General features: G+C 38.8%; 2 protein-coding genes across 4 annotated transcripts; one reads left to right on the top strand and one right to left on the bottom strand.

Moving 5' to 3' along the window:
- The first annotated feature begins 242 nt into the window (after positions 1 to 242).
- On the top strand, positions 243 to 5,818 carry ribc2 (RIB43A domain with coiled-coils 2). Of its 2 annotated transcripts, XM_046849902.1 has the most exons (8): positions 243 to 633; positions 718 to 799; positions 1,802 to 2,113; positions 2,561 to 2,679; positions 2,842 to 3,039; positions 3,906 to 4,072; positions 5,117 to 5,192; positions 5,436 to 5,818. In XM_046849902.1, the coding sequence occupies exons 1-7, from the start codon at positions 517 to 519 to the stop codon at positions 5,187 to 5,189; spliced, it is 1,068 nt and encodes a 355-aa protein (XP_046705858.1). In that variant the 5' UTR covers positions 243 to 516; the 3' UTR covers positions 5,190 to 5,192; positions 5,436 to 5,818. The 2 variants fall into 2 exon arrangements, with proteins under 2 accessions (XP_046705858.1, XP_046705857.1); XM_046849901.1 differs by lacking the exon at positions 5,436 to 5,818 and having other exon boundaries at positions 5,117 to 5,240.
- An 870-nt stretch (positions 5,819 to 6,688) lies between these two features.
- Positions 6,689 to 19,598, bottom strand: ada2a (adenosine deaminase 2a). 2 transcript variants are annotated; one of them, XM_046849249.1, is made up of 10 exons: positions 19,495 to 19,598; positions 13,813 to 14,140; positions 13,019 to 13,235; positions 12,719 to 12,929; positions 12,511 to 12,638; positions 12,284 to 12,374; positions 10,429 to 10,537; positions 10,157 to 10,314; positions 8,813 to 9,015; positions 6,689 to 8,184 (listed from the first exon to the last, which is right to left on the bottom strand). In XM_046849249.1, exons 2-10 carry the CDS (start codon positions 14,120 to 14,122, stop codon positions 8,094 to 8,096), a joined length of 1,518 nt encoding a protein of 505 aa, XP_046705205.1. In that variant the 5' UTR covers positions 14,123 to 14,140; positions 19,495 to 19,598; the 3' UTR covers positions 6,689 to 8,093. The 2 variants fall into 2 exon arrangements, with proteins under 2 accessions (XP_046705205.1, XP_046705206.1); XM_046849250.1 differs by lacking the exon at positions 19,495 to 19,598 and adding an exon at positions 17,104 to 17,227.
- Between the last annotated feature and the right edge of the window lie 650 nt (positions 19,599 to 20,248).

Here is a 20,248-nt window from a genome sequence, read left to right as displayed (position 1 = left end):
AGAAGCCGAAAGAAGAAGAAGAAGATAAAAAAAAACATGCAAATTGCTAAAGTTTTTGATTCCATATTGGAAAAAACTCATTACCATAAACATGTGATATGCCTTACAACTATTGTTAGAAATGCTGACCAAATAAGGGTTTTTGGATGATAATCTTTTAATATGTCAAGATATTAAAATGGATTCACTGTATTAATTGTAAGGTTTTTGCATATGTTTGTATGGTTGTATTCAATATACACTATATTTCCAAAAGTATTGGGTCACCTGGTCATAATTATATATATATGTATCTGGATTAGAGTTTAAATGTAAATTTAAATAACTGCATCGATTGACTGCGGAATCGATTCGTGAGTCGATTCCGCGTCTCTTAGCAACGGGGATTGTTTGCAGGTCGGCGTCTAGCTCGACGTTCGGACCAGAGGCAGATCCGCAAATAATCCGGTAAAAATAAAACTCATTCTTCCTTCTTTAAAAGTTGGTAAAAGTCATAATCAGGCGCAGGTGACCAACATGAAACGAGTGGAGCTCGTATCTGATCGAGTCGCAGCCGCTCGTCTGGAAACCAGGAGGAACCGGGAGCTGCAGAGACAGGAGCGCATTTTCAACTCCAAAGTCCGGACTATAGGAGTGAGTACGAGCTCAGAATTTCATCTCTTCTCTATAAAGTCCAATCTGACATGCTCGTTCTAAAGTAGTCATCTGTTTCCGTAGATCGATAAAGAAGCTCTTGAGCATCAGGTGCAGGAGAAAAGATCTCGACAAGAATCAGAATCCAGAGCACTCAGGGAATATGGTGAGGAACACTTTATTAATCCTGAAACACCTTCAGTATGATTACTCTGAATATAACGTCATCATGGTGTCAGTTCGATACTCGCCTCCTCTTTCCTTCTAAGAAAGTTGAGCTTTTGTGTCCCTATGACGTCACTCGTGGACTTTTTTTTAGATACAATTAATTATGGGCAAAAGTCAACTGACATTTTTCCAGAAATACGTGGTTCTTCCTTCCAACATTGTTCAAGGTGCACGATTGTAGAGGATGTCTTCTGGTTCCAGCACAAAGCCAGCTCCATCAAGATATGCTTCGCATATGCTGGAGTGGAAGATCTGCTATAGAGCTCAAACCCTAAACACTTTTTGGGATGAATTAGAATACTAAAACTATAATAAATGGACAATCGGTGCCTCCCCCAGATGAGGATGGGTTCTATTTTTAGTCTGGTTCCTCTCAAGGTTCCTTCCTCATACCATTGCTTGCCGCTGTTGCCAATGGCTCGCTCATTAGGAATAAACTTATGGTTAGCAAAAAAGTCAGTTCTCAAAGTTGATGTTATTGGGAAAGACTAAGAATCTGAGCCTCTTTGACAATTGACGACTGGGAAAGAGCATTCTCAAAATAGCAGGTCATTTGGAGTTGTGACCGTCTGGTCAGAAGGCTAACATCCTAACCTCTGAGCCACCACCTCCCCAAAAGTGGTCTGAAGATGGACAGTTAGTGAACCAGTGAGTAAGGTACATGAGGATCATTTATGTGTGTGAGGAGTGAAGACTCTTATTCACCCATACTGGCCTAGATGATTGTTGATGTATTTGTGGTGACACCATGACTGTTTGACATACAACTTTTATAACTCTTTGTGGACAGCAGTTACATTGTCATATGATGGGAGATGATCAATCAAAAGGACATTTAATGGAGATTAAACATTGGTCCAAAAATTAGTTTCAGTCATTTAGAGTCTCAGTAACATCAGTACACATGGAAATGTTTATCAACTTTTTTCCATTCTCCCAGCCGACGAACTCATACGCACCGACCGAACTGCTTGTCTCCTGGAGAGCAGACAAAAGCAGGATGAACGTCTTCTAGCGGAGACCATCTTGAACTTCCGCCAGCAGTTCCAGCAGCCCAGCAGCAGGCGCGAGTTCGATCTGAATGACCCTAACGTGCTGAAGAAGCAGGAAGGTGTGCGCATTTTGCCCGGGTTGGCAGGCGAGGACCCGGACAGTGCAGACAGGACACGGAGACAGCGGGAGCAGCTGAGAAACTGGAGCTTACAGCAGCAGAAGGAGCTGGACCGTGCGAAGGAGCTGCAAAGCCTGCAAGGTAAGTGTGCTTCATCAGATCTTAGTTAGTAGCTTCCTTGTGTCTCAAAAGTTGCGTCTTCTTTATCTAGAACTTGATGAATGCCACCTTTAGGAAAGGTCTATTGGAAAAGGTTCTGAGATGAGAAGATAAGAAATGAAAGTTTTAAAACTACTTTAGATCATGGAGTCATCACAAAATAATGATGTGAAGCTTAAATTTCTATTAAATGTGCAGACGAATGGTGAGTGAACAGCATCAGATCAACCAATGATCAACTAGTTCTCTAAAACAGGTCAAAGGTGAATCTTGTGAACCTTCAATTGGTGACAGACTAGATCTGAGAGAACTTTCCGTGATTCTCATACATCTGAATCTTGTTTATTCCCCATCAAAGGAACAAAAGGTCCAAAATATTGAGAGCGATCAACCCTTTTAATGAACTAAGAGTGTGTTTCTGTTCAACAGCTCAGCGGTACAATCAAAGTAGAATAACCCTGGATAACCGAGCCGTCGAGCTGCAGAAGATGGAGGAAGAGCACAAAAGAGCCACCAACATTATCATCAAGAACTTTAATCGAGCTCTGGTGAGTCAAAAGAGCTCAACTCAAGCTCGGTGCCTTGTCTCAGCTCATTTTCTCGTGCTCAGAGAAATGATGATCAGACACTGTTGGCCTTTTGGAATCGTGTCCTGATATGCGCTGATATGTTCTCTGAAGAGTTTTGTGCACGTTTTCTTCACGTTTCAGGCACTGGAATCGCGAGAGCGGAGAGAAATGGACCGTCATCAGGAAGAGAAGAGCAACTGTGCTGATATCCTGAACCAGCTGCAGGGGGAGCTGCTAAGCGAGAGCACCAGAACAGGAAGAGACAGCTTCAAGGGTATGACACCCGAGCAGATCCAAGAATTCATCAATTTTCAGAGACAGCAAGCTGAGGAGAAGAAGGTAAAACATACCTGATCGACTTTTTTTTTTTATTCACAAATATTTAATTGGTCTTCATGGGATTTCATGTAGTGAGGAGACGATTAATTAAGAATTGAAATAAGTCGTTAGTATAATAGAGGCGAATCATTAAAAGCCACGTGCTGGTTGCTTTTACGCGTGAGACTGCACGCTGCAGAGAGCGCTATGTTATATTTATTATTGATTAACTTAGATTAATATATATACATTTATTAATTATATAATTATACTTAATAATGAATATATTGATATTTAATTCCTTTAGCACATTCTCATGATTCAGTACTTTTTTTTGTTTTTTTCGCAATAAGGTTTCAGTACTATTTTACTAAAATCCACTATCAGTCGATCTCTAGTTATTAAAAGCCTAATTATTTGTTAGATTTACTGAACAACCATATGCATAAGTAAATATTTGGATTTCAGTAGCCATGAATATGAAAAAACCTCATTATGGTTGTAATAACAGTCTTTTAATAGGATTTATATCTTTATATATTTCTTTAAAAAATCTCTTTAAGTGATGCTCATTTGTCTGTACGGTGCAGAACAAAATGATAAACTAGTCTAGGATTAGAAGTCGAAATCTCCACAATAATACCGGTAGTCACTTCGGAGTGTGTAATTTATTGTTACAGACCGACCCCCCCCATTAAAGAAAAGAATTTATGTGGCCTCACAGAAAAAAATTTTGGGGACCCCCTTATAGTGAGGGTCATGGTCACACTGATGAGTTAAATGTGCAGTATGTGAAGGGCAGGGTTTTGGCAGAATTCATTACTTGTGTGCGTGTGTGTGTGTGTGTGTGTGTGTGTGTGTGTGTGTGTGTGTGTGTGTGTGTGTAGCGTGTTTGCATGGAGCAAAAGCAGAAGCAGTTGCAGGAGGACCGCCTGAATGCTGCTTTGGCTCGGGCTGCACTGCTACGGGAGAGACAGCAGGCAAGACTTTACAAGGAGCTGCGCAGCGCTGTGGATAAAACCAACATGCAGCTGGCCCAGGCTCAGCATGAACAGTCAGTACCACACACACACACACACACACACACACACACACATACATACAGTAGTGTATACTGTAGACTGTATGGCACATACAGTAACCTCCGCCCCCCAACACAGACACGCACAAACAATCTTTACAAACTAAATGATTTGTTTACAATATATTGGAGAAAAATTCACTCCCCATTAAATTCGTTCATGTGCCATGAAAAGTTGTATGTTTACCACGTGACATTGTTACCCGAACACTAATTCAGAGTCTTGAGTGGCACCATGAAGTCCAAGGTAAAGATTTGGTTGTGAGCTTTTCCCCCTCAGTCCAAAACTAATACATTTGATAAAAAATCATATGAATCACCAAATCTCACAGGACAAGGATCCAAAAGTCATATTCATCAAAGCATGTGAAGAGCAAGGTCTAGATCAGAGCGTAACAATAGCCCATATAAGGAACTTGACATCGTCATTGCTCCACAGTGGCCATTCATCAATGCATATTAGACTGCTCTTCTGGTGAACAACCACCCTCATTCGCATTACGAAACTATATAGTAAACCACTCAGTAAACCACTTTCCAAATGAAAAGGCGGAAAATTGTTCTAGATACGCTTTATATAGGAGAACTGCACATTTGCTAAACGTTATGCAATATCATGGTTAGTGCCCTCTCCTTCTCCCAAAAAAAGAGGGGTAAATACAAGAATAAATACACTACATGCAATAGCGCCACTTCCCACAATGCACTGCATATAGTGCATACCCCATTTTTTGGACCTCTGAGAACTGACAATAATTGCGATGCAGCTTCTCACAGAGTTTCTCTGTAGTTACACTTTTCTACCACTAGAGGCATCTCCAAACTCATGGTCATATTGATGATTCATTGATGATGATCATACAGCCTGATTGATGATTAATAGTTTGTGGATAACCCCTGGACACATCTGTTTGGAATTTTCCCCAAAAGCACTAACTGTACCTATAATATGTGTGTATATATAATTGGCAAGACTCTGGCGTGATGTTAAAAAGCTGTGTTCTGTCTTCATCACAGGAGGAAGAATGAGGTTTACACCAATATCCCTCATGAGAGCTTCTTCTCCCAGTTCAATAAGTGCAGCAGATGAAAGGTTCATTAACTACAATTAGCACAAATAAAATGATGTAAAAAAAAATTGACTAGGTTGGGTGATTTAAACCTTGACTGACCACTGGTTTTGAATTGATTTGTGATGTTTGTGTGTTGAGAAAGAAAATTAGATAATACCAGCTCATGAGTTGTAATGATAGAGAGACAGGCAATAGTTCACCAAGCAGAGCTTTCTTTCTTTTTATTTTTTTTTCTGTATTTACCCTGACACTTTTCTTTCCAGTTCGAATGCCCTCTCCGGCCGGCACGTCTTTCTCGTCCACTTGGTGGCGCTCTCCTCCTGGGCTAGCGTCTCGATCCTCTTTATTGGCGTCGCCAGACTGAAACAGAGCGCACTGATTAGTCTCATCAGCTTCAGGTGTTTCTTTCCACTCGTTCTGTCCTGCTTCGTCCTCCACTCGCTCACATCTGGAACAGTATAATTTACAGCAGCCATATCGAGCAGAATAAATGATTATTATGAGCACCTACTACAGGAGCTCATCTGTTCGGACCAGCCTTCGCTTCTCACAAGCATCAGTAAGCCTCATGACCCTGTCGCCGGTTCACCACTGTTCCTTCTTTGGAGCACTTTTGATAGACACTCATGACTGCAGACCAGGAACATCCCAAAGAGCTGCAGTTTTGGAGATGTTCTGACCCAGACGTCTAGACATCAAAATTTCACTCAAATCCTTACACTCGCCCCATTTTTCCTGCTTCTAACATCAACTTTGAGGATAAAATTTACTCGCTGCCTAATTAATAAATCCACCCACTAACAGGTGCCATGATGAAGATCATCAGTGTTCTTCACTTCACTGCTCATAAGGTTATAATGTCATTGTTATGTCTGGTCGGTGGACATCATGTAATAGACAGCTGTGCATTTAAGCCCAAGACCAGGTCTGATGAAGAGGCAGCATTATAGAATAATGAATTAAGTTTTTGGGCTTGTATGAATAAAAATACAAGAGGAATGAGACCGGATTTGAAACCCCTTCAGCTGTAGTAACAGATTTGGGGATTTAAACAGATATCAGTATCTTCTTAAATGTCTTTTTAGTTCAGGGTTTCAATAACACAATCCAAAGATTTTTGTCTTAAAGTGTTGAGTCTAAGGGCAGATGTTGCAGCACTTATAATCTTTGAAACTTGTTTAATTGCTCGCTCCATGGCTGAGGTGTTGGATTTTGGTTTTTGAAGGTCAGGGGGTTCAAATCCCCCCAAGTATGGGTCTTCACTTGTGTAAAATTGGGATTCTTGTAAGATGCTCTGGTAAATCGTCTTTCAATTTCTATAAATATTCAGCATATAAATCTAGTTTCCGCTGTAGGTTTCTAGATAGTCGCATTATTTAAACATGAGCTTAACATCTGGTCTTGAAGTGATTCTGTGGCAATCAGTGATTTCGTAGTACAGATGCAAAGCAACGAAACGAAGATGAAAACCTTTTGATTTAAGTTTCTATTGAATTCAGTTGCACAAACACAGGACTCAGAGAGAATCTCAGTACATTTACTGCAGATGTGTTAACATTTCTACAATGACATTGATTCTAGAGGAACTGAATGATCTCATCTTTTTAGTGTTCCTGAGAATACACTTTATCATTATAATCTGTATTTAAAAAAAGCAACACAAATACACACACACACACACACACACACACACACACACACAAATACATACAAATGCTGTGTAAGATAATAAAAAAAAGGTGGTTAAAATATTCCTCGAAATTCCATGTGCTCATAAATGCTCGATTCTGATTGGTCAGAAGGTGTAGCTAAATGTTTGATAATAGCAGGTCTGACCGTAGTGTCACAGGTTGATACAGTATTAATGCACTTCATTTCATAGGCTAGCGTTTCTATAGTTACCGTTTAATCACAGGGATTAATTCTGCTGACGTTTTCCATGAGAAAGATGTTCTTAAAGGAGTCTCCAGTGTCAGGATGTTGAAACAGTTACGGGTCAAGGTGTAACTTTTAGTCCTGATGCAGGGATTTTTTTATGTCATTACTTTCAGTAGAAAGAAGAGAAAAGAAAAGTGGAATCTATTAAAGTAACTGCTTATAGCTGCTTTAATGTAACGTTGATGTTCCACATCCTGTAACTATAAATGGATAAAAATGTGTTTTTTTAAATAAATTATTGTTGGATTGCATTGCCAGATCGCTCTAGAAGACACTTGAAAGCATGCTGTTATTGGGAAATGATCAAATACCAATAATTGTAAAAAAAAAAAAAATTTACATTATCCACTAACAATGAAATCATTCTTACTACTGAGAAATTAAAGGCTAAGGCCCTTGTTTAAGATCCCAGCATTGGCAGCTTGGTGTTACTGTGCTTTGAACTCATGATATATACAGGAAATGTTTTAATACTTTATAATTCTTGATGATGTTCTTACTATAATACCCTGAGATAAAAAAAAATTATTTATTATTATCATTAGGTCAATGAAAAATCATAGGTCAAATTCTGTTGTACACCTTTCACATGTATTATGTAAAAGTCTTGTATTTTTGTAAATGTGCATGGTCCGAGTTGCTGTTTTATCGTCAGTTTTATTACTGGCTACAGAAATTGACCTGAGGTGAAAACCTCGAGCTCTAAAACTGTACCAGAGAGTCAAATGTAGCACAGGTGGGGTGCAATAAAAGAATAACTCCAGCAGAGGGCGATCGTGGAACTTAGAAGTCTGAATAGAGCCACACGCTTGGCTCCAGATAAAGCGAATATCCAGCTGAAATAATGCAGTAGAAATAAAAAAATACATTAAATCAAAAGCATCAAATGGTCCATCCTCCAGCAAAAGCCCTGATAAATAGAAAACCCCATTTTTCTTTCTCTCCACTTTCCACTGAAGAGTTCCTGAGTTTCTCCACTGGGTCTAGAGCAAAGTCTCGGAGATGAACTTGTCCCAGTCCACTAATAAATTTGCGATGCCGTTTTTCTTCTCGGTGGGAGACAAAGAGCTGAACCTGCAAACAAAACAAAGATCTGACATTTCATCACATCGCCTGGTGAAGAACTTCAACACTTTAGATTTGAAAAAGAACCCAATATCCAGAAAAGGTTGAAATATTCAGGGGAAATAAAACATGCCACATTAAAAACGACTTGATTTCAACTTGTGTTGAATCGGAAAAGTACATTTTAATGCAATATCGTGCTAGATTTTAGAGTGTAGTTTATATATATATATATATATATATATAAATTTGATATGTATCGCTTATTAACCAGACAGTAAATTAAAACCAAAGGGTATTTTCTGAAGTCTTGGTGTGATTATTTAATTAATTTTATAAAGTATTTTATTATAAATAATATCCAGGCATGATCTATATGTTAAAATTTCTCCTAATTCACATTTTATATTAATATAAGTCAATATTAGAAATAATTTAATAGCTTTCTACACATAATTGTAAGTAATGAGGCATTTCACCGGGTTTTGAGCAGCAAAGCTGATGTTTGGCATAAAAACGTGTGGATGTATTTATACTTGAAGTACGAAAAGTGTGTGTGTGTGTGTGTGTGTGTGTGTGTGTGTGTGTGTGTGTGTGTGTGTGTGTGTGTGTGTGTGTGTGGGCAGTGCGACGTTACTTCAGAGAGTTGAACACGAGCTCTTTTAGTGTCGACAAATTCGATTTCATTCCACCGAAGCCCATGAACGCCTGGTAAAAGTCGTGTGAGAGACCGCTGGCTCCAAACAGCGCTGGGTCATCAGAGCTGATCACAATGGGAAAACCCTCTGCCATCAGTCCAGCTGCAGGATGGTTTCGCAGATCTGAGACCAGCTTCAGGACCTGAGCAATAAAACACAACACAAATCATGTATCGAGATTGAACACCACTGAGTACATCAAATACCTGATTCACCAGTTACAGGGAATAACTTTCTAACTGCAGGTAGTGGATGGAAGGATGGATGGATGGATGGATGGATGGATGGATGGATGGATGGATGGATGGAAGGATGGAAGGATGGATGGATGGAAGGAAGGATGGATGGATGGATGGATAGATGCATGGATAATTGGATAGATGGATGGATGAATGGATGGATGGATGGATGGATGGATGGATGGATGGATGGATGGAAGAAATGTATGCATGTTACAGAGAATAGGGAAGGGGATAAATTGAAGAATGAAAAAACGATTGGATGAATGAAAGAAAAGATGATGGTTGGATGGCTGGATGGAGAAATGAATGGCTGGATGGATGGACAGATAGATGAATGGATGGCTGGAACTAGGTAAGAGATGGATGGATGCATGGATGGACGGATAGATAGATAGATGGATGGATGCATGGGAGAAATGTATGCATAAAACAAAAGAGAATGGACTGACGAATGGAAAAATTATATATTATTATTATTATTATGGATGGATGGATGGATGGATGGATGGATGGATGGATGGATAGGCAGGAAAAATGAATGCATGAAACAAGTTAAGTGATGTATGGATGCATGGATGAAAAGTTTGATGGAAAGAGAGAGGAATGGTCGGATAAATGGATAGTTAGATGGAGGGAGTGAACATATGGAGATGTGGATGGAGAGATGAGTGGAAGGGATGGATGGAATAAGGGGGGGGGGGGCATAAATTGATAAAAGAAGGGATAAAGGGATAGACAGAAGAGTGGAGGAAGAGAGGGTCATTTTTTCTATGAAAATAAACCGTGCCCAGACGTACCAAATAAAATAAAAGTGTACGAAAGCAGATGAATTGATGAGGACAGTGGAGGTCTTTAGTGCTGATGAAGTGGCGATGTCAAATATCACACTAATTTTATATTTATATTTATCCCGACTTGCATTTCAGGAGGACGTTAGCATGTTGTCATGACGCCACAAAACTCCACGTTCTAAAACCGCGGGGAAAAATCTCATGCGTTTGAGACACAGCCATGAGATAAACAAGTGAACCGGGAAGCTACCTGATTAGAGATGGGGCAAACCTCCACTGCTACATCCATCTTCCTGGCGAGCTCTTTGACTACGGGGTGATGTGCCAACGCGTAGCCGTGTCCGATCCGAGACGAGTTGAAGAGCAGGGCGTCCATCATGTTCTGGTCCACTGCTGTGCCCAGGAAATCTACACAGGAAGTTGAATGTAGACACAGAAGAAACGACAGAAGAAATTTAGTTTACGGATGTCTGGGGTGTGTGTGTGTGTGTGTGTGTGTGTGTGTGTGTGTGTATGCTGTACTTGTCTCTCCTGCATGGAAGAAGTAGGGCAGATCGACGCTGCGCTTCTCTGGCAGCCCCAAAGCCTCTCTGAAGTACCACAGAGGATTTCCTTTGTCTTCACGACCCACCTGAATAAAAAAAGAAGGAAAAAAAGACCTTGTGTAAGTAGTGATGAATGAGAAACTGTGATTCATGGATGCAGTTTAGGATTCCTGCATGTCAGACCTTTACACTGAGAGAGATTTCCACAGTAACACACACAGTGAAAGCAGCCACACTCCACACACACACACACACTCTCACGAGAACCACAACTTCTCATTTAATGCTCTTTATGTTTTCACTTCAACGTGATGCTGTTTTTCTGACATGCAGTAGAGTCAAGAGTAACAAATTACACAATATAGTGAAAGAAAAGTTTCCCGAAAGCTAAATATATAAACTACAGATTTGTTTCAGCTCAGTGTTGTACACGAGGTGAAATCAAACTCAGGTCACATGCTCTCTTGTTTCAGAGGTTAATAACGTTCATGTTTCCTCTCTAATTTAATCTGAGCTCAAGTATTTCAGTTCAGCGTGTGACTGGGAAATTCTAAGGAGTGGAGAATGCGACCAAAAACAGATGCGATTTTAGATAGAAAAACTAAAACATCAGAAATGCGTTAGTTTTCATTTTCCGATTACTTTTTTTTTCTGACCAGCTTCCGTTTTATTTGCTCTGCTCATAAGCCAAAATGTCCTGAGACCTGGCAACCCTGCACAACACCATAAATCAGCTTACATGGCCCAGCATTTTTATTGCACAGCTTTCATTTTCCTTTTCAAAAGAGTTGTTAAATCCAATACAGGGTTCCTACACATTATTCCATTGAAAGTACCGTGTTTTACGGACTATAAGCCGCTACTTTTTCCCCATGCTTTGAACCCTGTGGCTTAAACAATGAAGCGGCTAATTTATGGATTTTTCCTGGGTTTTTCCCGGTTTCACAAGATTCGAGCCAAAAAACTGAACCCCATAACATAAGACCAATGAAATTGCGGAACGGGTTCAGGTGAACCAATGAAACTCTTTATATTAAATCAGATGCGCTCCCACTGAATCGGACCGCACCACATCATAAATATGGATGATGTTCCTCTGACGTTTGACCTGCCGCTCACTCGGACTGTCTACAGGAAATGTGAATCATTCGTCACGCTGAAAACAACGGGGCATGAAAACACACTTCACCTGTGTTCTGAGCTGCACGGCATCGGGAGAAAAGATTCACCGATGGTGATTTTTAAAAGCACGACGATGCCAAAAGATAAACTCTAGAGAGAAATAGTTGTGAAAGGAAGGAGGAAGACAGTGAACAATGACTTTCTTGGTAGGCTACTGTTTAGATACAAGCCGTGTAACAGACACTGTCTTTCATTAAAGCCTGTGTAAAGTTCATTAGTTTTAGTGTAGACACCTGCGGCTTATAGACAGGTGCGGCATATTTATGTTCAAAATAAACATCTTTGTCAAATTCAGTGGGTGCGGCTTATATTTGGGTGTGCTTAATAGTCCGGAAATTACTGTACGTATTTTTCTCTCCGTTTTGGACTTCAGTCTACACTGAGACTTTGTTTTCAGTCGACGAAAACGTAGGTTTTTTGAAAAACGCTCCTCGAAGAGGAGACTTTCGGGAAACGACGCATTTGAATTCGTTGCTGCGACGTTTCAAGTAAATAAACGGCAGGTGGAAACGACGCAGGTTGAAGTGTTTCCCGTTTTGCTCGAGCGCGGTACGGGAACGCAATCGTCTCCAGACGTGCGGATGAGCAATGTTTGGGAAACGTATATCAGTTCATCCTTTTGTTCATCCCATTAATTGTGTTATACTCACAAAGTCAAAGCCTGCCATGACTTCTGGAAACTTCTTGTGCAGCCTCATGGCCTCGTCGATTATCTGTACAGCTTGGGTCGAATTTAAGCCTCTAACACACACACACACACACACACACACACACACACACACACACACACACACACACACACATAATAAACCAATTTTTGCCACTCCAATACCCTTGCATACCCATAAAAACACTTGACTCGGTAATAAAGACCAACCTGTGGACGGTGAAAATGATTCGAGCTCCAAAGAAGCCTGGATGGTGTGCCTTGAAGCATTTGATCACCTCCGAACAAGCATTCAAGCTCCATTCCCTAGTGTTCGTTCTGCCGTCCAGCTCGTACGTCTTAAAGATGAGCGAAATCAAACACTTTCATGACGTTCTTCTTTCACAATGCGACAAAAGAGAAGAACAAATCCACATACCGGCGGCAGAAGAGCTCGGATCTCCACGTACATGATGTTGTCCTCGTAGAACTGTGCGAGACCTTTGTAAAGGTATTCCTTGAAGACCGGAGCGTACGTGACGAGCCCGTAGGCCACCAAGAAGGCTTGTTCGAACCTCTTCCAGACGACGTCCTGGTTGGGGTACTCGCTGTCTGGGTCCTCAGTAACCAGCGTGAGGTTTCGAATGAAGCTGCAAATGCAAGAGCAGAATAATTGGTTTTGTTTTCGTGTCAACCTCTTCAACAACATTTAGTTTTTAGTGGGTTTTTTTTCCTTCACCTGTTATCCAGCTCGGTGGAGTTGAGTTTCTCCCTCAAGGTTTTGAGTAATGTCCATGTGGAGCAGTGAGGCAGCGCTTTGGGCTGCACAGACGAGAAGACAAAGCGAACAGAGTTCTCGTCGTTGAAGCACACGTAACAGTTCTCCCTGTAGGTCACGTTCTTCACCAGCCACTCCACTCCCACCATGGCAAAGTCATGCACATGTAGAGCTGCACCTGAGACAGACAAACAGACAGTTCTATAATACTTATATGCTGTAAAGCTTTAAAAAGCGCTATAGTGGAAACGTAGCTGATAGGAAGAAGGTGCCATTTGCCCTCTTCCACATACCTGAGCTAATAAACACACACGATTGGCTAATGTCCCCTCAATAGATGGACAAAAACCTCTTTTTGGAAATCTTATTCCACATTTAGTCTCCATTTGCTCTTAAAATAACCTCCACTCCTCTGGGAGGATGTTCCATTAGATTTTCTGAAGATTAGTTTGCGACTCATTCATGTAGGAGACCTGAGATCATCATCCCAAAGGTGTTCAATAGAGTTAGAGCTCTATAGCAGATCTTTAAAGCTCTTTCTAATTGTTTTTTTCTGAAGACACTACAGGAACTTGATTCCGTTCCCAATTAATGGCGGTCGTGTGACACTTGGATGTCTCAAGAGGACGTTATTATTACAAGTGTATGTCTGAGGGACAAAACGAAGGAATCTTTTGCTCTGGAATGCAGTGAAAGCAAAAATGAATCCTGATTCCTGAATAAAAAAAATTTAGTAGAAATAAACATTAGCGCACCCTTGGGCATCTTCCGTAGGAAGCTGAAGACTGGACTGGCATCGATCAGTGGTTTGGCTTTAAAGAAGTGCATGGCAGGTGGGAAGTCCGGCGCTTCCATTTCCTGCAGTTTCATCTGCTGCAGCTTTTTATCCACCAACTTTTCTTTCTCGTTCAGCACCACACCTCCGCCGGTCGCTCGCCTCGCCTCCATCTCTATCAGAGCCTGGCGTTGGTGTGGGTCGGGTTTCGAGCTGCACCGTGGCGTGAAGCTCAGCGACCACAGCAAGCACGTCAAAACCAGCAAAGTCGTCCTACACGGCACATGCATGACTCACAGTGAGGAACCCTGCCGAGATACACACAGGGGTTAGAAAAGGTAGATTAGTGGGTAAGAAGTAGGTCTTCTGCTCAGAAGGTCATGAGTTTGAATCCCAGCACTATAGTGCCACTGCCATGGTTCAGTTCTTTAAATCAGATACACAATTTTTTAAACAAACCACATACTTTAACAGATCATACACACACACACGCAAACCAGAAATGAAACATGCCACCTGCTTGCACTTCTCTTTCTATTATTATTGAGTTTCTGTCACATTGCTGCTGATTTCAACCCCAAACTGTACATTCGCCTCCACCCGCAGGCTGCACAGATGGAAAATCTCACAGCTGGGTTTCTGTCGTTACCTTTCTAAACAGAAATCTTTACTTTTTTCCCTCAATTCATCTTCACACAACTCCTCTTCAGATTTAGCGAATATCTGTGAGTGTTTGAGCTTCAGAACGTCAATCTGCTTTCCTCATTTTGATCTGCTGTATGTTTGTTTTTATTCATCACAGCAGATTGTAGTCTGGCACAAGACTACTTTTCCAGCCATAAGTGGTTCTTCTCCAAACTTTTATCAAAAACTTAAAGACACACAATGTGGGGGTGAAAACATCTTCATTTTGTGGAGATTTTGTGCTCATTCTTCTACAAGGTGTGTTAGTAAAGTCAGGTACTGATTTACATGAGAAGGTAAGGAGGCCTGGGGTGCAGTCAATGTTCACATTCATCTCAAAGCTGTTCAAAAGGTTTTGAGCTCTATAGCAGGAGATCTTTCACTCCAAACCCATGTAAAGCAGATCTTCATGGAGCTGGATTTATGCACAGGGCACTGTCATGCTGGAAGTTTGGGTCTTCTGGTTCAAATGAAGGGAAAATTTCATCCAAAGATGGCCAAAAATTGTGTCTTAAAGTTTTTAATAAAAGTTTGGGAAAGAACCACATATAAGTACCTGCCTTTACACAAATGTTCACAAGCACACTGTATAATCTAGTGGAACATCTTGCCAGAAGAGTGGATGGAATTAGTACCGCAAATTGGGACTAAATGTGGAATGCGACGCTCAAAAATCACATAACGAACTTATGAGCAGGTGTCCGCAAACTTTTGGCAATATTGTGTACATGTTTCGGATGTCCCACATAATCGAAGCTTCAACAATAACATGCTGTTGGTATTTACCAAAAAAATAATAATAATTTGTGATGTTATAAAAAGTTTTTCAATAGAGGAAAGTCATCCGTATAGAAGGAACTATTACAGCTGCTATAGTGTAAGTGATAACCAGAACTTGTTTAGTGAATAAGCTCAGTAGATAAGATGTTGGACTTCTAATTTTAAAGTTGGAAGCACAAATCCCAGCAACACCAAGCTGCCACTCAGGGCCCTTGAGCAAGGCCCTTAGCTGTAATGCTGTCAATGTGTCTATAAAAGGATACAACACAATGGATGTGTCACTTTATAATATATCTTTCAGTGTTTTTTCTTTCAGTTCAGTTTTTTTCAACATTGTACATTATGGAATTATGTAGTAAAAAAATACCAAAATAAACGTGTTAAACAACCCAGAATACAGTGGATATAAAAGATCTACACGCCTTTATAAAATTGCAGCTTTTTAAAATAAAAATAAATTAAATAGCATACATGTGCCATCAGTTACAGTGATTTTAACTAAAACCAGATAAAACACAGCTGTTGCTGTAGGATTTATAAAAGAATAGAATATAGAATAGCCTTTATATGTCACATATACATTAAAGCACAGTGAAATTCGTTCTTTATTATATATCCCTACTTGTTCAGAAGCTGGGGTCAGAGCGCAGGGTCGGCCATGATACGGCGCCCCTGGAGCACAGAGGGTTAAGGGCCTTGCTCAAGGGCCCAAGAGTGGCAGCTCAACAAAGAGTTGCTGATGAATCTGTGAAATTTAAGTGTTGAAAGGAACCAATCAGGAGAGAGATCTAAAAAAATTTCAAAAGGCACTGTATGTACCATGGAACACTGTCAAAGTGGCACCACAGAGATGTTACAAAGATCAAGACGTGTAGGATGGAAAGACAGAAGATGTATTTCTTACAGAAGAGAATATGCAAACCCTCCTGAATGATGCCAAACTACTTATTCTGTCACACCAAATCATGTGGGAAAATGTGTTACGGTCTGTAGTATTGACTAATGTAGTAGTGTTGTAGCTATTGTTTCTGCACTCACCCTTTCCTCTGCACAAGACAACTGATCTTGTAAAGTACATTAAGAAGGCAAGAAATGTCACTAATGAACTCATGACAAATCACACCTATGAACTGAAAACCATTCCAGATGACTGTCTCATGAACCGAATGCCATGAGTGTGCCAAGCTTTCATCAAAACTTCATGTATCTAATAGAAGCAATCTAAAATCTGGAACATATTATGGGTTTTTGTTTACTACGTTCTTCAGTATAAATGACAATCACAGTGGGACACTTTAATCTGTACCTCTGTCAATATCAGTCATATACATAATTCATATATATATATATATATATATATATATATATATATATATATATATACTATTTTTCTAGTGTGTATACATTTATTATATTATTCTTAACCCAATGTTCACACTTTATAGATATACTTATCTTTGTTATCTACTTTATATTTTATTTTTTTACCTCTTTTACTTCATTTTATTGTTATATTCTCTTTCTATGTTCACGTTTTACACGTTGTACAGTCGTAGAAATCGTTTCACTACATGTTCTACTCTGTATGAATGTGTATGTGACCAATATCATTTAAATTTAAATGCACAATAGAAACAATTTGCTGTAAATAAAAACAAAACAAAAAAAACAGTAACAATAACAGAAGCAGCTGCTGCCAGTGGCAGTTTTTAATGTGTTTTGGAAGCAAACAGCTGGATATGATCATGTGAGCAGGTCGAGAAAAACAATACAAGGTATAAAATCTCACCATTTATTAGAGTCTTACCTTTAGGAAATTACAGCTGAAGGTCCGGATTATTGTCTGTAATATTAAAGATTAAATCGTAAACAAACAACCGACTGCTGAAACCACACTGTCTGTTAGCCCTGTTGTGGTTGCCAGATTGTGACTTTTATATCCCTTTGTATGGATTAGAATGCACCTTATTTTTGCTAATGTAAAGACTTATAAATGAGTTTCAGGCTATATTTAATTTCTGAAGGCTATACTATGTTTTATATTCACACATTTTGTGTTTAAAGTTACAAACTTTAAACCTAAATTGTTTTTCGCTTGTTTTGTTGTTTTTGGTTTTTTTTGTAGTGGAAGTCGGTCTTGGTTATACATATACATTTTAAGTTCCTGGACACTTGATTTAATGTGTAAATTATTTTTTAATAAAAACAGACAAATTACCATAAAAAACATTTTCCCAGGTCGAAATAATAATAATAATAAAACAAAAATCACGTTTTAAGGAGTTATTGATAATATGGCAACCCTAGGCCTATACGGCTCTATTTATTCACGTTGAACTGTACGTCATTTCCCGGAAGTCTTTGATTTTGTGGCACTGTAGATTTTTTGATGTTTCTGGCTGTATTTTGATTTTTTTTATATTATATATAAACAAAAATATAGTATAAGTATATTAGTATAATATAGTAAAGTAAAACTAAAGGAAATGATTCAAACATGTAATTCATTTACATAAATTAATTAAAAACCTACCTAAAAACAAATATATAATTATACATATAATAAATCCTATAAACATCTTTTACAATCAACAAACAAAAACAAATCGTTCAGATTTGTTCATTTTAATACGTTGTTTTGGCACATCTTTCAGTCCATACGCACTTTAGCTCAAAATAAAACCATCAAATCCCTCAAAAGCCTCATTTTTATATCAATACGTGAATGTATTTTACATCTTTTGCACAAAACATGCTTTTCCAAGAGTCATGGCTTATACTTTTTAGTAATGAAATCATATTATTCGTACTTTAGTCACAAACTTTGCAAGAGGTTACATCATTCAGACATCCTAACGATCCTGAAGAATAAAACGTCTCTCTGGCTTTTTTCTTTATTTTGAAACATATTTTGATATTGGCTGAAGATGTCGCTTTATTAAAGTGCAATCATTTTACCCAAATTGTATTAATAAAACTAAATGACTCACGTGAAATCGGAATTTCCTGAAGAGAAAGTGAAAGGAGAACGGTGCAAAAATCGTCAACGGATACCGTCTGTTGTCTGTGTAAAGAGGAAGACGGGATTCTCCTCAGAAAGACGAGCATTTCGATATGTCACACGTCCATGTTTAGTGCTATTTTGTAAAAAAAGGGCAGGGCCAGTGACGCCACCTCACGTCACTACCCAGCAATTACTAACTCTTCTCACTGTGCTGGGTGTTTTTTCACTTCTCTGTGTTGCTGGAGTTTTTAAATATGGCATATTTTGTTGGTTTACGTCAAAGTGACGACTCGTGTCGTCAATATGGTACACGGATGGCGACTGTCCAGACTGCGCCGAGCGTTCGATACGTCACACGTCCACGTTTGTGACTCGAGACGTCACTTCATTGCCCTGAAATGAACTGAATCGCGTCACCGTGCTTGCTGTTGTCACATCTGTGTTGCTGGAGTTTTGAAATACTCTCCCAAAGTGATATTTTGTGGCTTCAATATGGTATTCACCCGGATTCTTTTTTGTATTAATCTGTATTAACCCCCACTCTCTCAATCACTCACACACACACACAAGATTGAGATCCCAAATAAGAGCAACATTTTTGTTTGATTTTTGTTTTATTCTAAGAAATGTACAGAGTATAGAAAACACTTGTCCATTTCCAAAAAAATAAGAACCTGTAAACTTCACATCAAAATATAACATACAAAAGTCGTTCTGATGCCGTTGTGCTACTGAGGTATCAACAACTGTTTATATATATATAAAAAAGATTAAAGAGAAATCACACGTATAAAAACGAGGCCAAAATAATGTACAAAATGTAAATAAATATGATTTATATTTAATCTAGATGTTTCACTAGTGTAGACAGAAATACAGACAGCAAAGATGAACAGGAATCAGTAGGTGTGTATCAGTCCTAACTCACAAAAAAAAAAAAACACCTCACAGCTTTCAGGTTCTTTCCGTTTCACACAAAAGGCTGCAAAAGGAAATGTTTAATAAAATAAAGGTCATCGATTATAGAAATCAAGTTGAAAAACAAAACAAAAAAAAACATCAACAATAACAGAAGCAGCTGCTGCCAGTGGCAGTTTTTAATGTGTTTTGGAAGCAAACAGCTGGATATGATCATGTGAGCAGGTCGAGAAAACAATACAAGGTATAAAATCTCACCATTTATTAGAGTCTTACCTTTAGGAAATTACAGCTGAAGGTCCGGATTATTGTCTGTAATATTAAAGATTAAATCGTAAACAAACAACCGACTGCTGAAACCACACTGTCTGTTAGCCCTGTTGTGGTTGCCAGATTGTGACTTTTATATCCCTTTGTATGGATTAGAATGCACCTTATTTTGCTAATGTAAAGACTTATAAATGAGTTTCAGGCTATATTTAATTTCTGAAGGCTATACTATGTTTTATATTCACACATTTTGTGTTTGAAGTTACAAACTTTAAACCTAAATTGTTTTTCGCTTGTATTGTTGTTTTTGGTTTTTTTTGTAGTGGAAGTCGGTCTTGGTTATACATATACATTTTAAGTTCCTGGACACTTGATTTAATGTGTAAATTATTTTTTAATAAAAACAGACAAATTACCATAAAAAACATTTTCCCAGGTCGAAATAATAATAATAAAACAAAAATCACGTTTTAAGGAGTTATTGATAATATGGCAACCCTAGGCCTATACGGCTCTATTTATTCACGTTGAACTGTACGTCATTTCCCGGAAGTCTTTGATTTTGTGGCACTGTAGATTTTTTGATGTTTCTGGCTGTATTTTGATTTTTTTTATATTATATATAAACAAAAATATAGTATAAGTATATTAGTATAATATAGTAAAGTAAAACTAAAGGAAATGATTCAAACATGTAATTCATTTACATAAATTAATTAAAAACCTACCTAAAAACAAATATATAATTATACATATAATA

This window comes from Silurus meridionalis, chromosome 5 (assembly GCF_014805685.1).
Source record: "Silurus meridionalis isolate SWU-2019-XX chromosome 5, ASM1480568v1, whole genome shotgun sequence".
Taxonomy (NCBI): domain Eukaryota; kingdom Metazoa; phylum Chordata; class Actinopteri; order Siluriformes; family Siluridae; genus Silurus; species Silurus meridionalis.
Note: the sequence above shows the minus strand (reverse complement) of the source record. Positions and strands in the feature narration are given on the sequence as shown.

What these genes read in the sequence shown, in the direction of transcription:
- ribc2 (XM_046849902.1), top strand. Translation starts at nt 517, where the DNA reads ATGAAACGAGTGGAGCTCGTATCTGATCGAGTCGCAGCCGCTCGTCTG. An exon ending in CCAAAGTCCGGACTATAGGA is followed by an intron (nt 634 to 717) that starts GTGAGTACGAGC and finishes CTGTTTCCGTAG; the next exon opens with ATCGATAAAGAAGCTCTTGA. An exon ending in GCCCAGGCTCAGCATGAACA is followed by an intron (nt 4,073 to 5,116) that starts GTCAGTACCACA and finishes TCTTCATCACAG; the next exon opens with GAGGAAGAATGAGGTTTACA.
- ada2a (XM_046849249.1), bottom strand. Translation starts at nt 14,122, where the DNA reads ATGCATGTGCCGTGTAGGACGACTTTGCTGGTTTTGACGTGCTTGCTG. An exon ending in CCTACGGAAGATGCCCAAGG is followed by an intron (nt 13,236 to 13,812) that starts GTGCGCTAATGT and finishes TGTCTGTCTCAG; the next exon opens with GTGCAGCTCTACATGTGCAT. An exon ending in CTCGTGTTCAACTCTCTGAA is followed by an intron (nt 8,185 to 8,812) that starts GTAACGTCGCAC and finishes TTTTGTTTGCAG; the next exon opens with GTTCAGCTCTTTGTCTCCCA.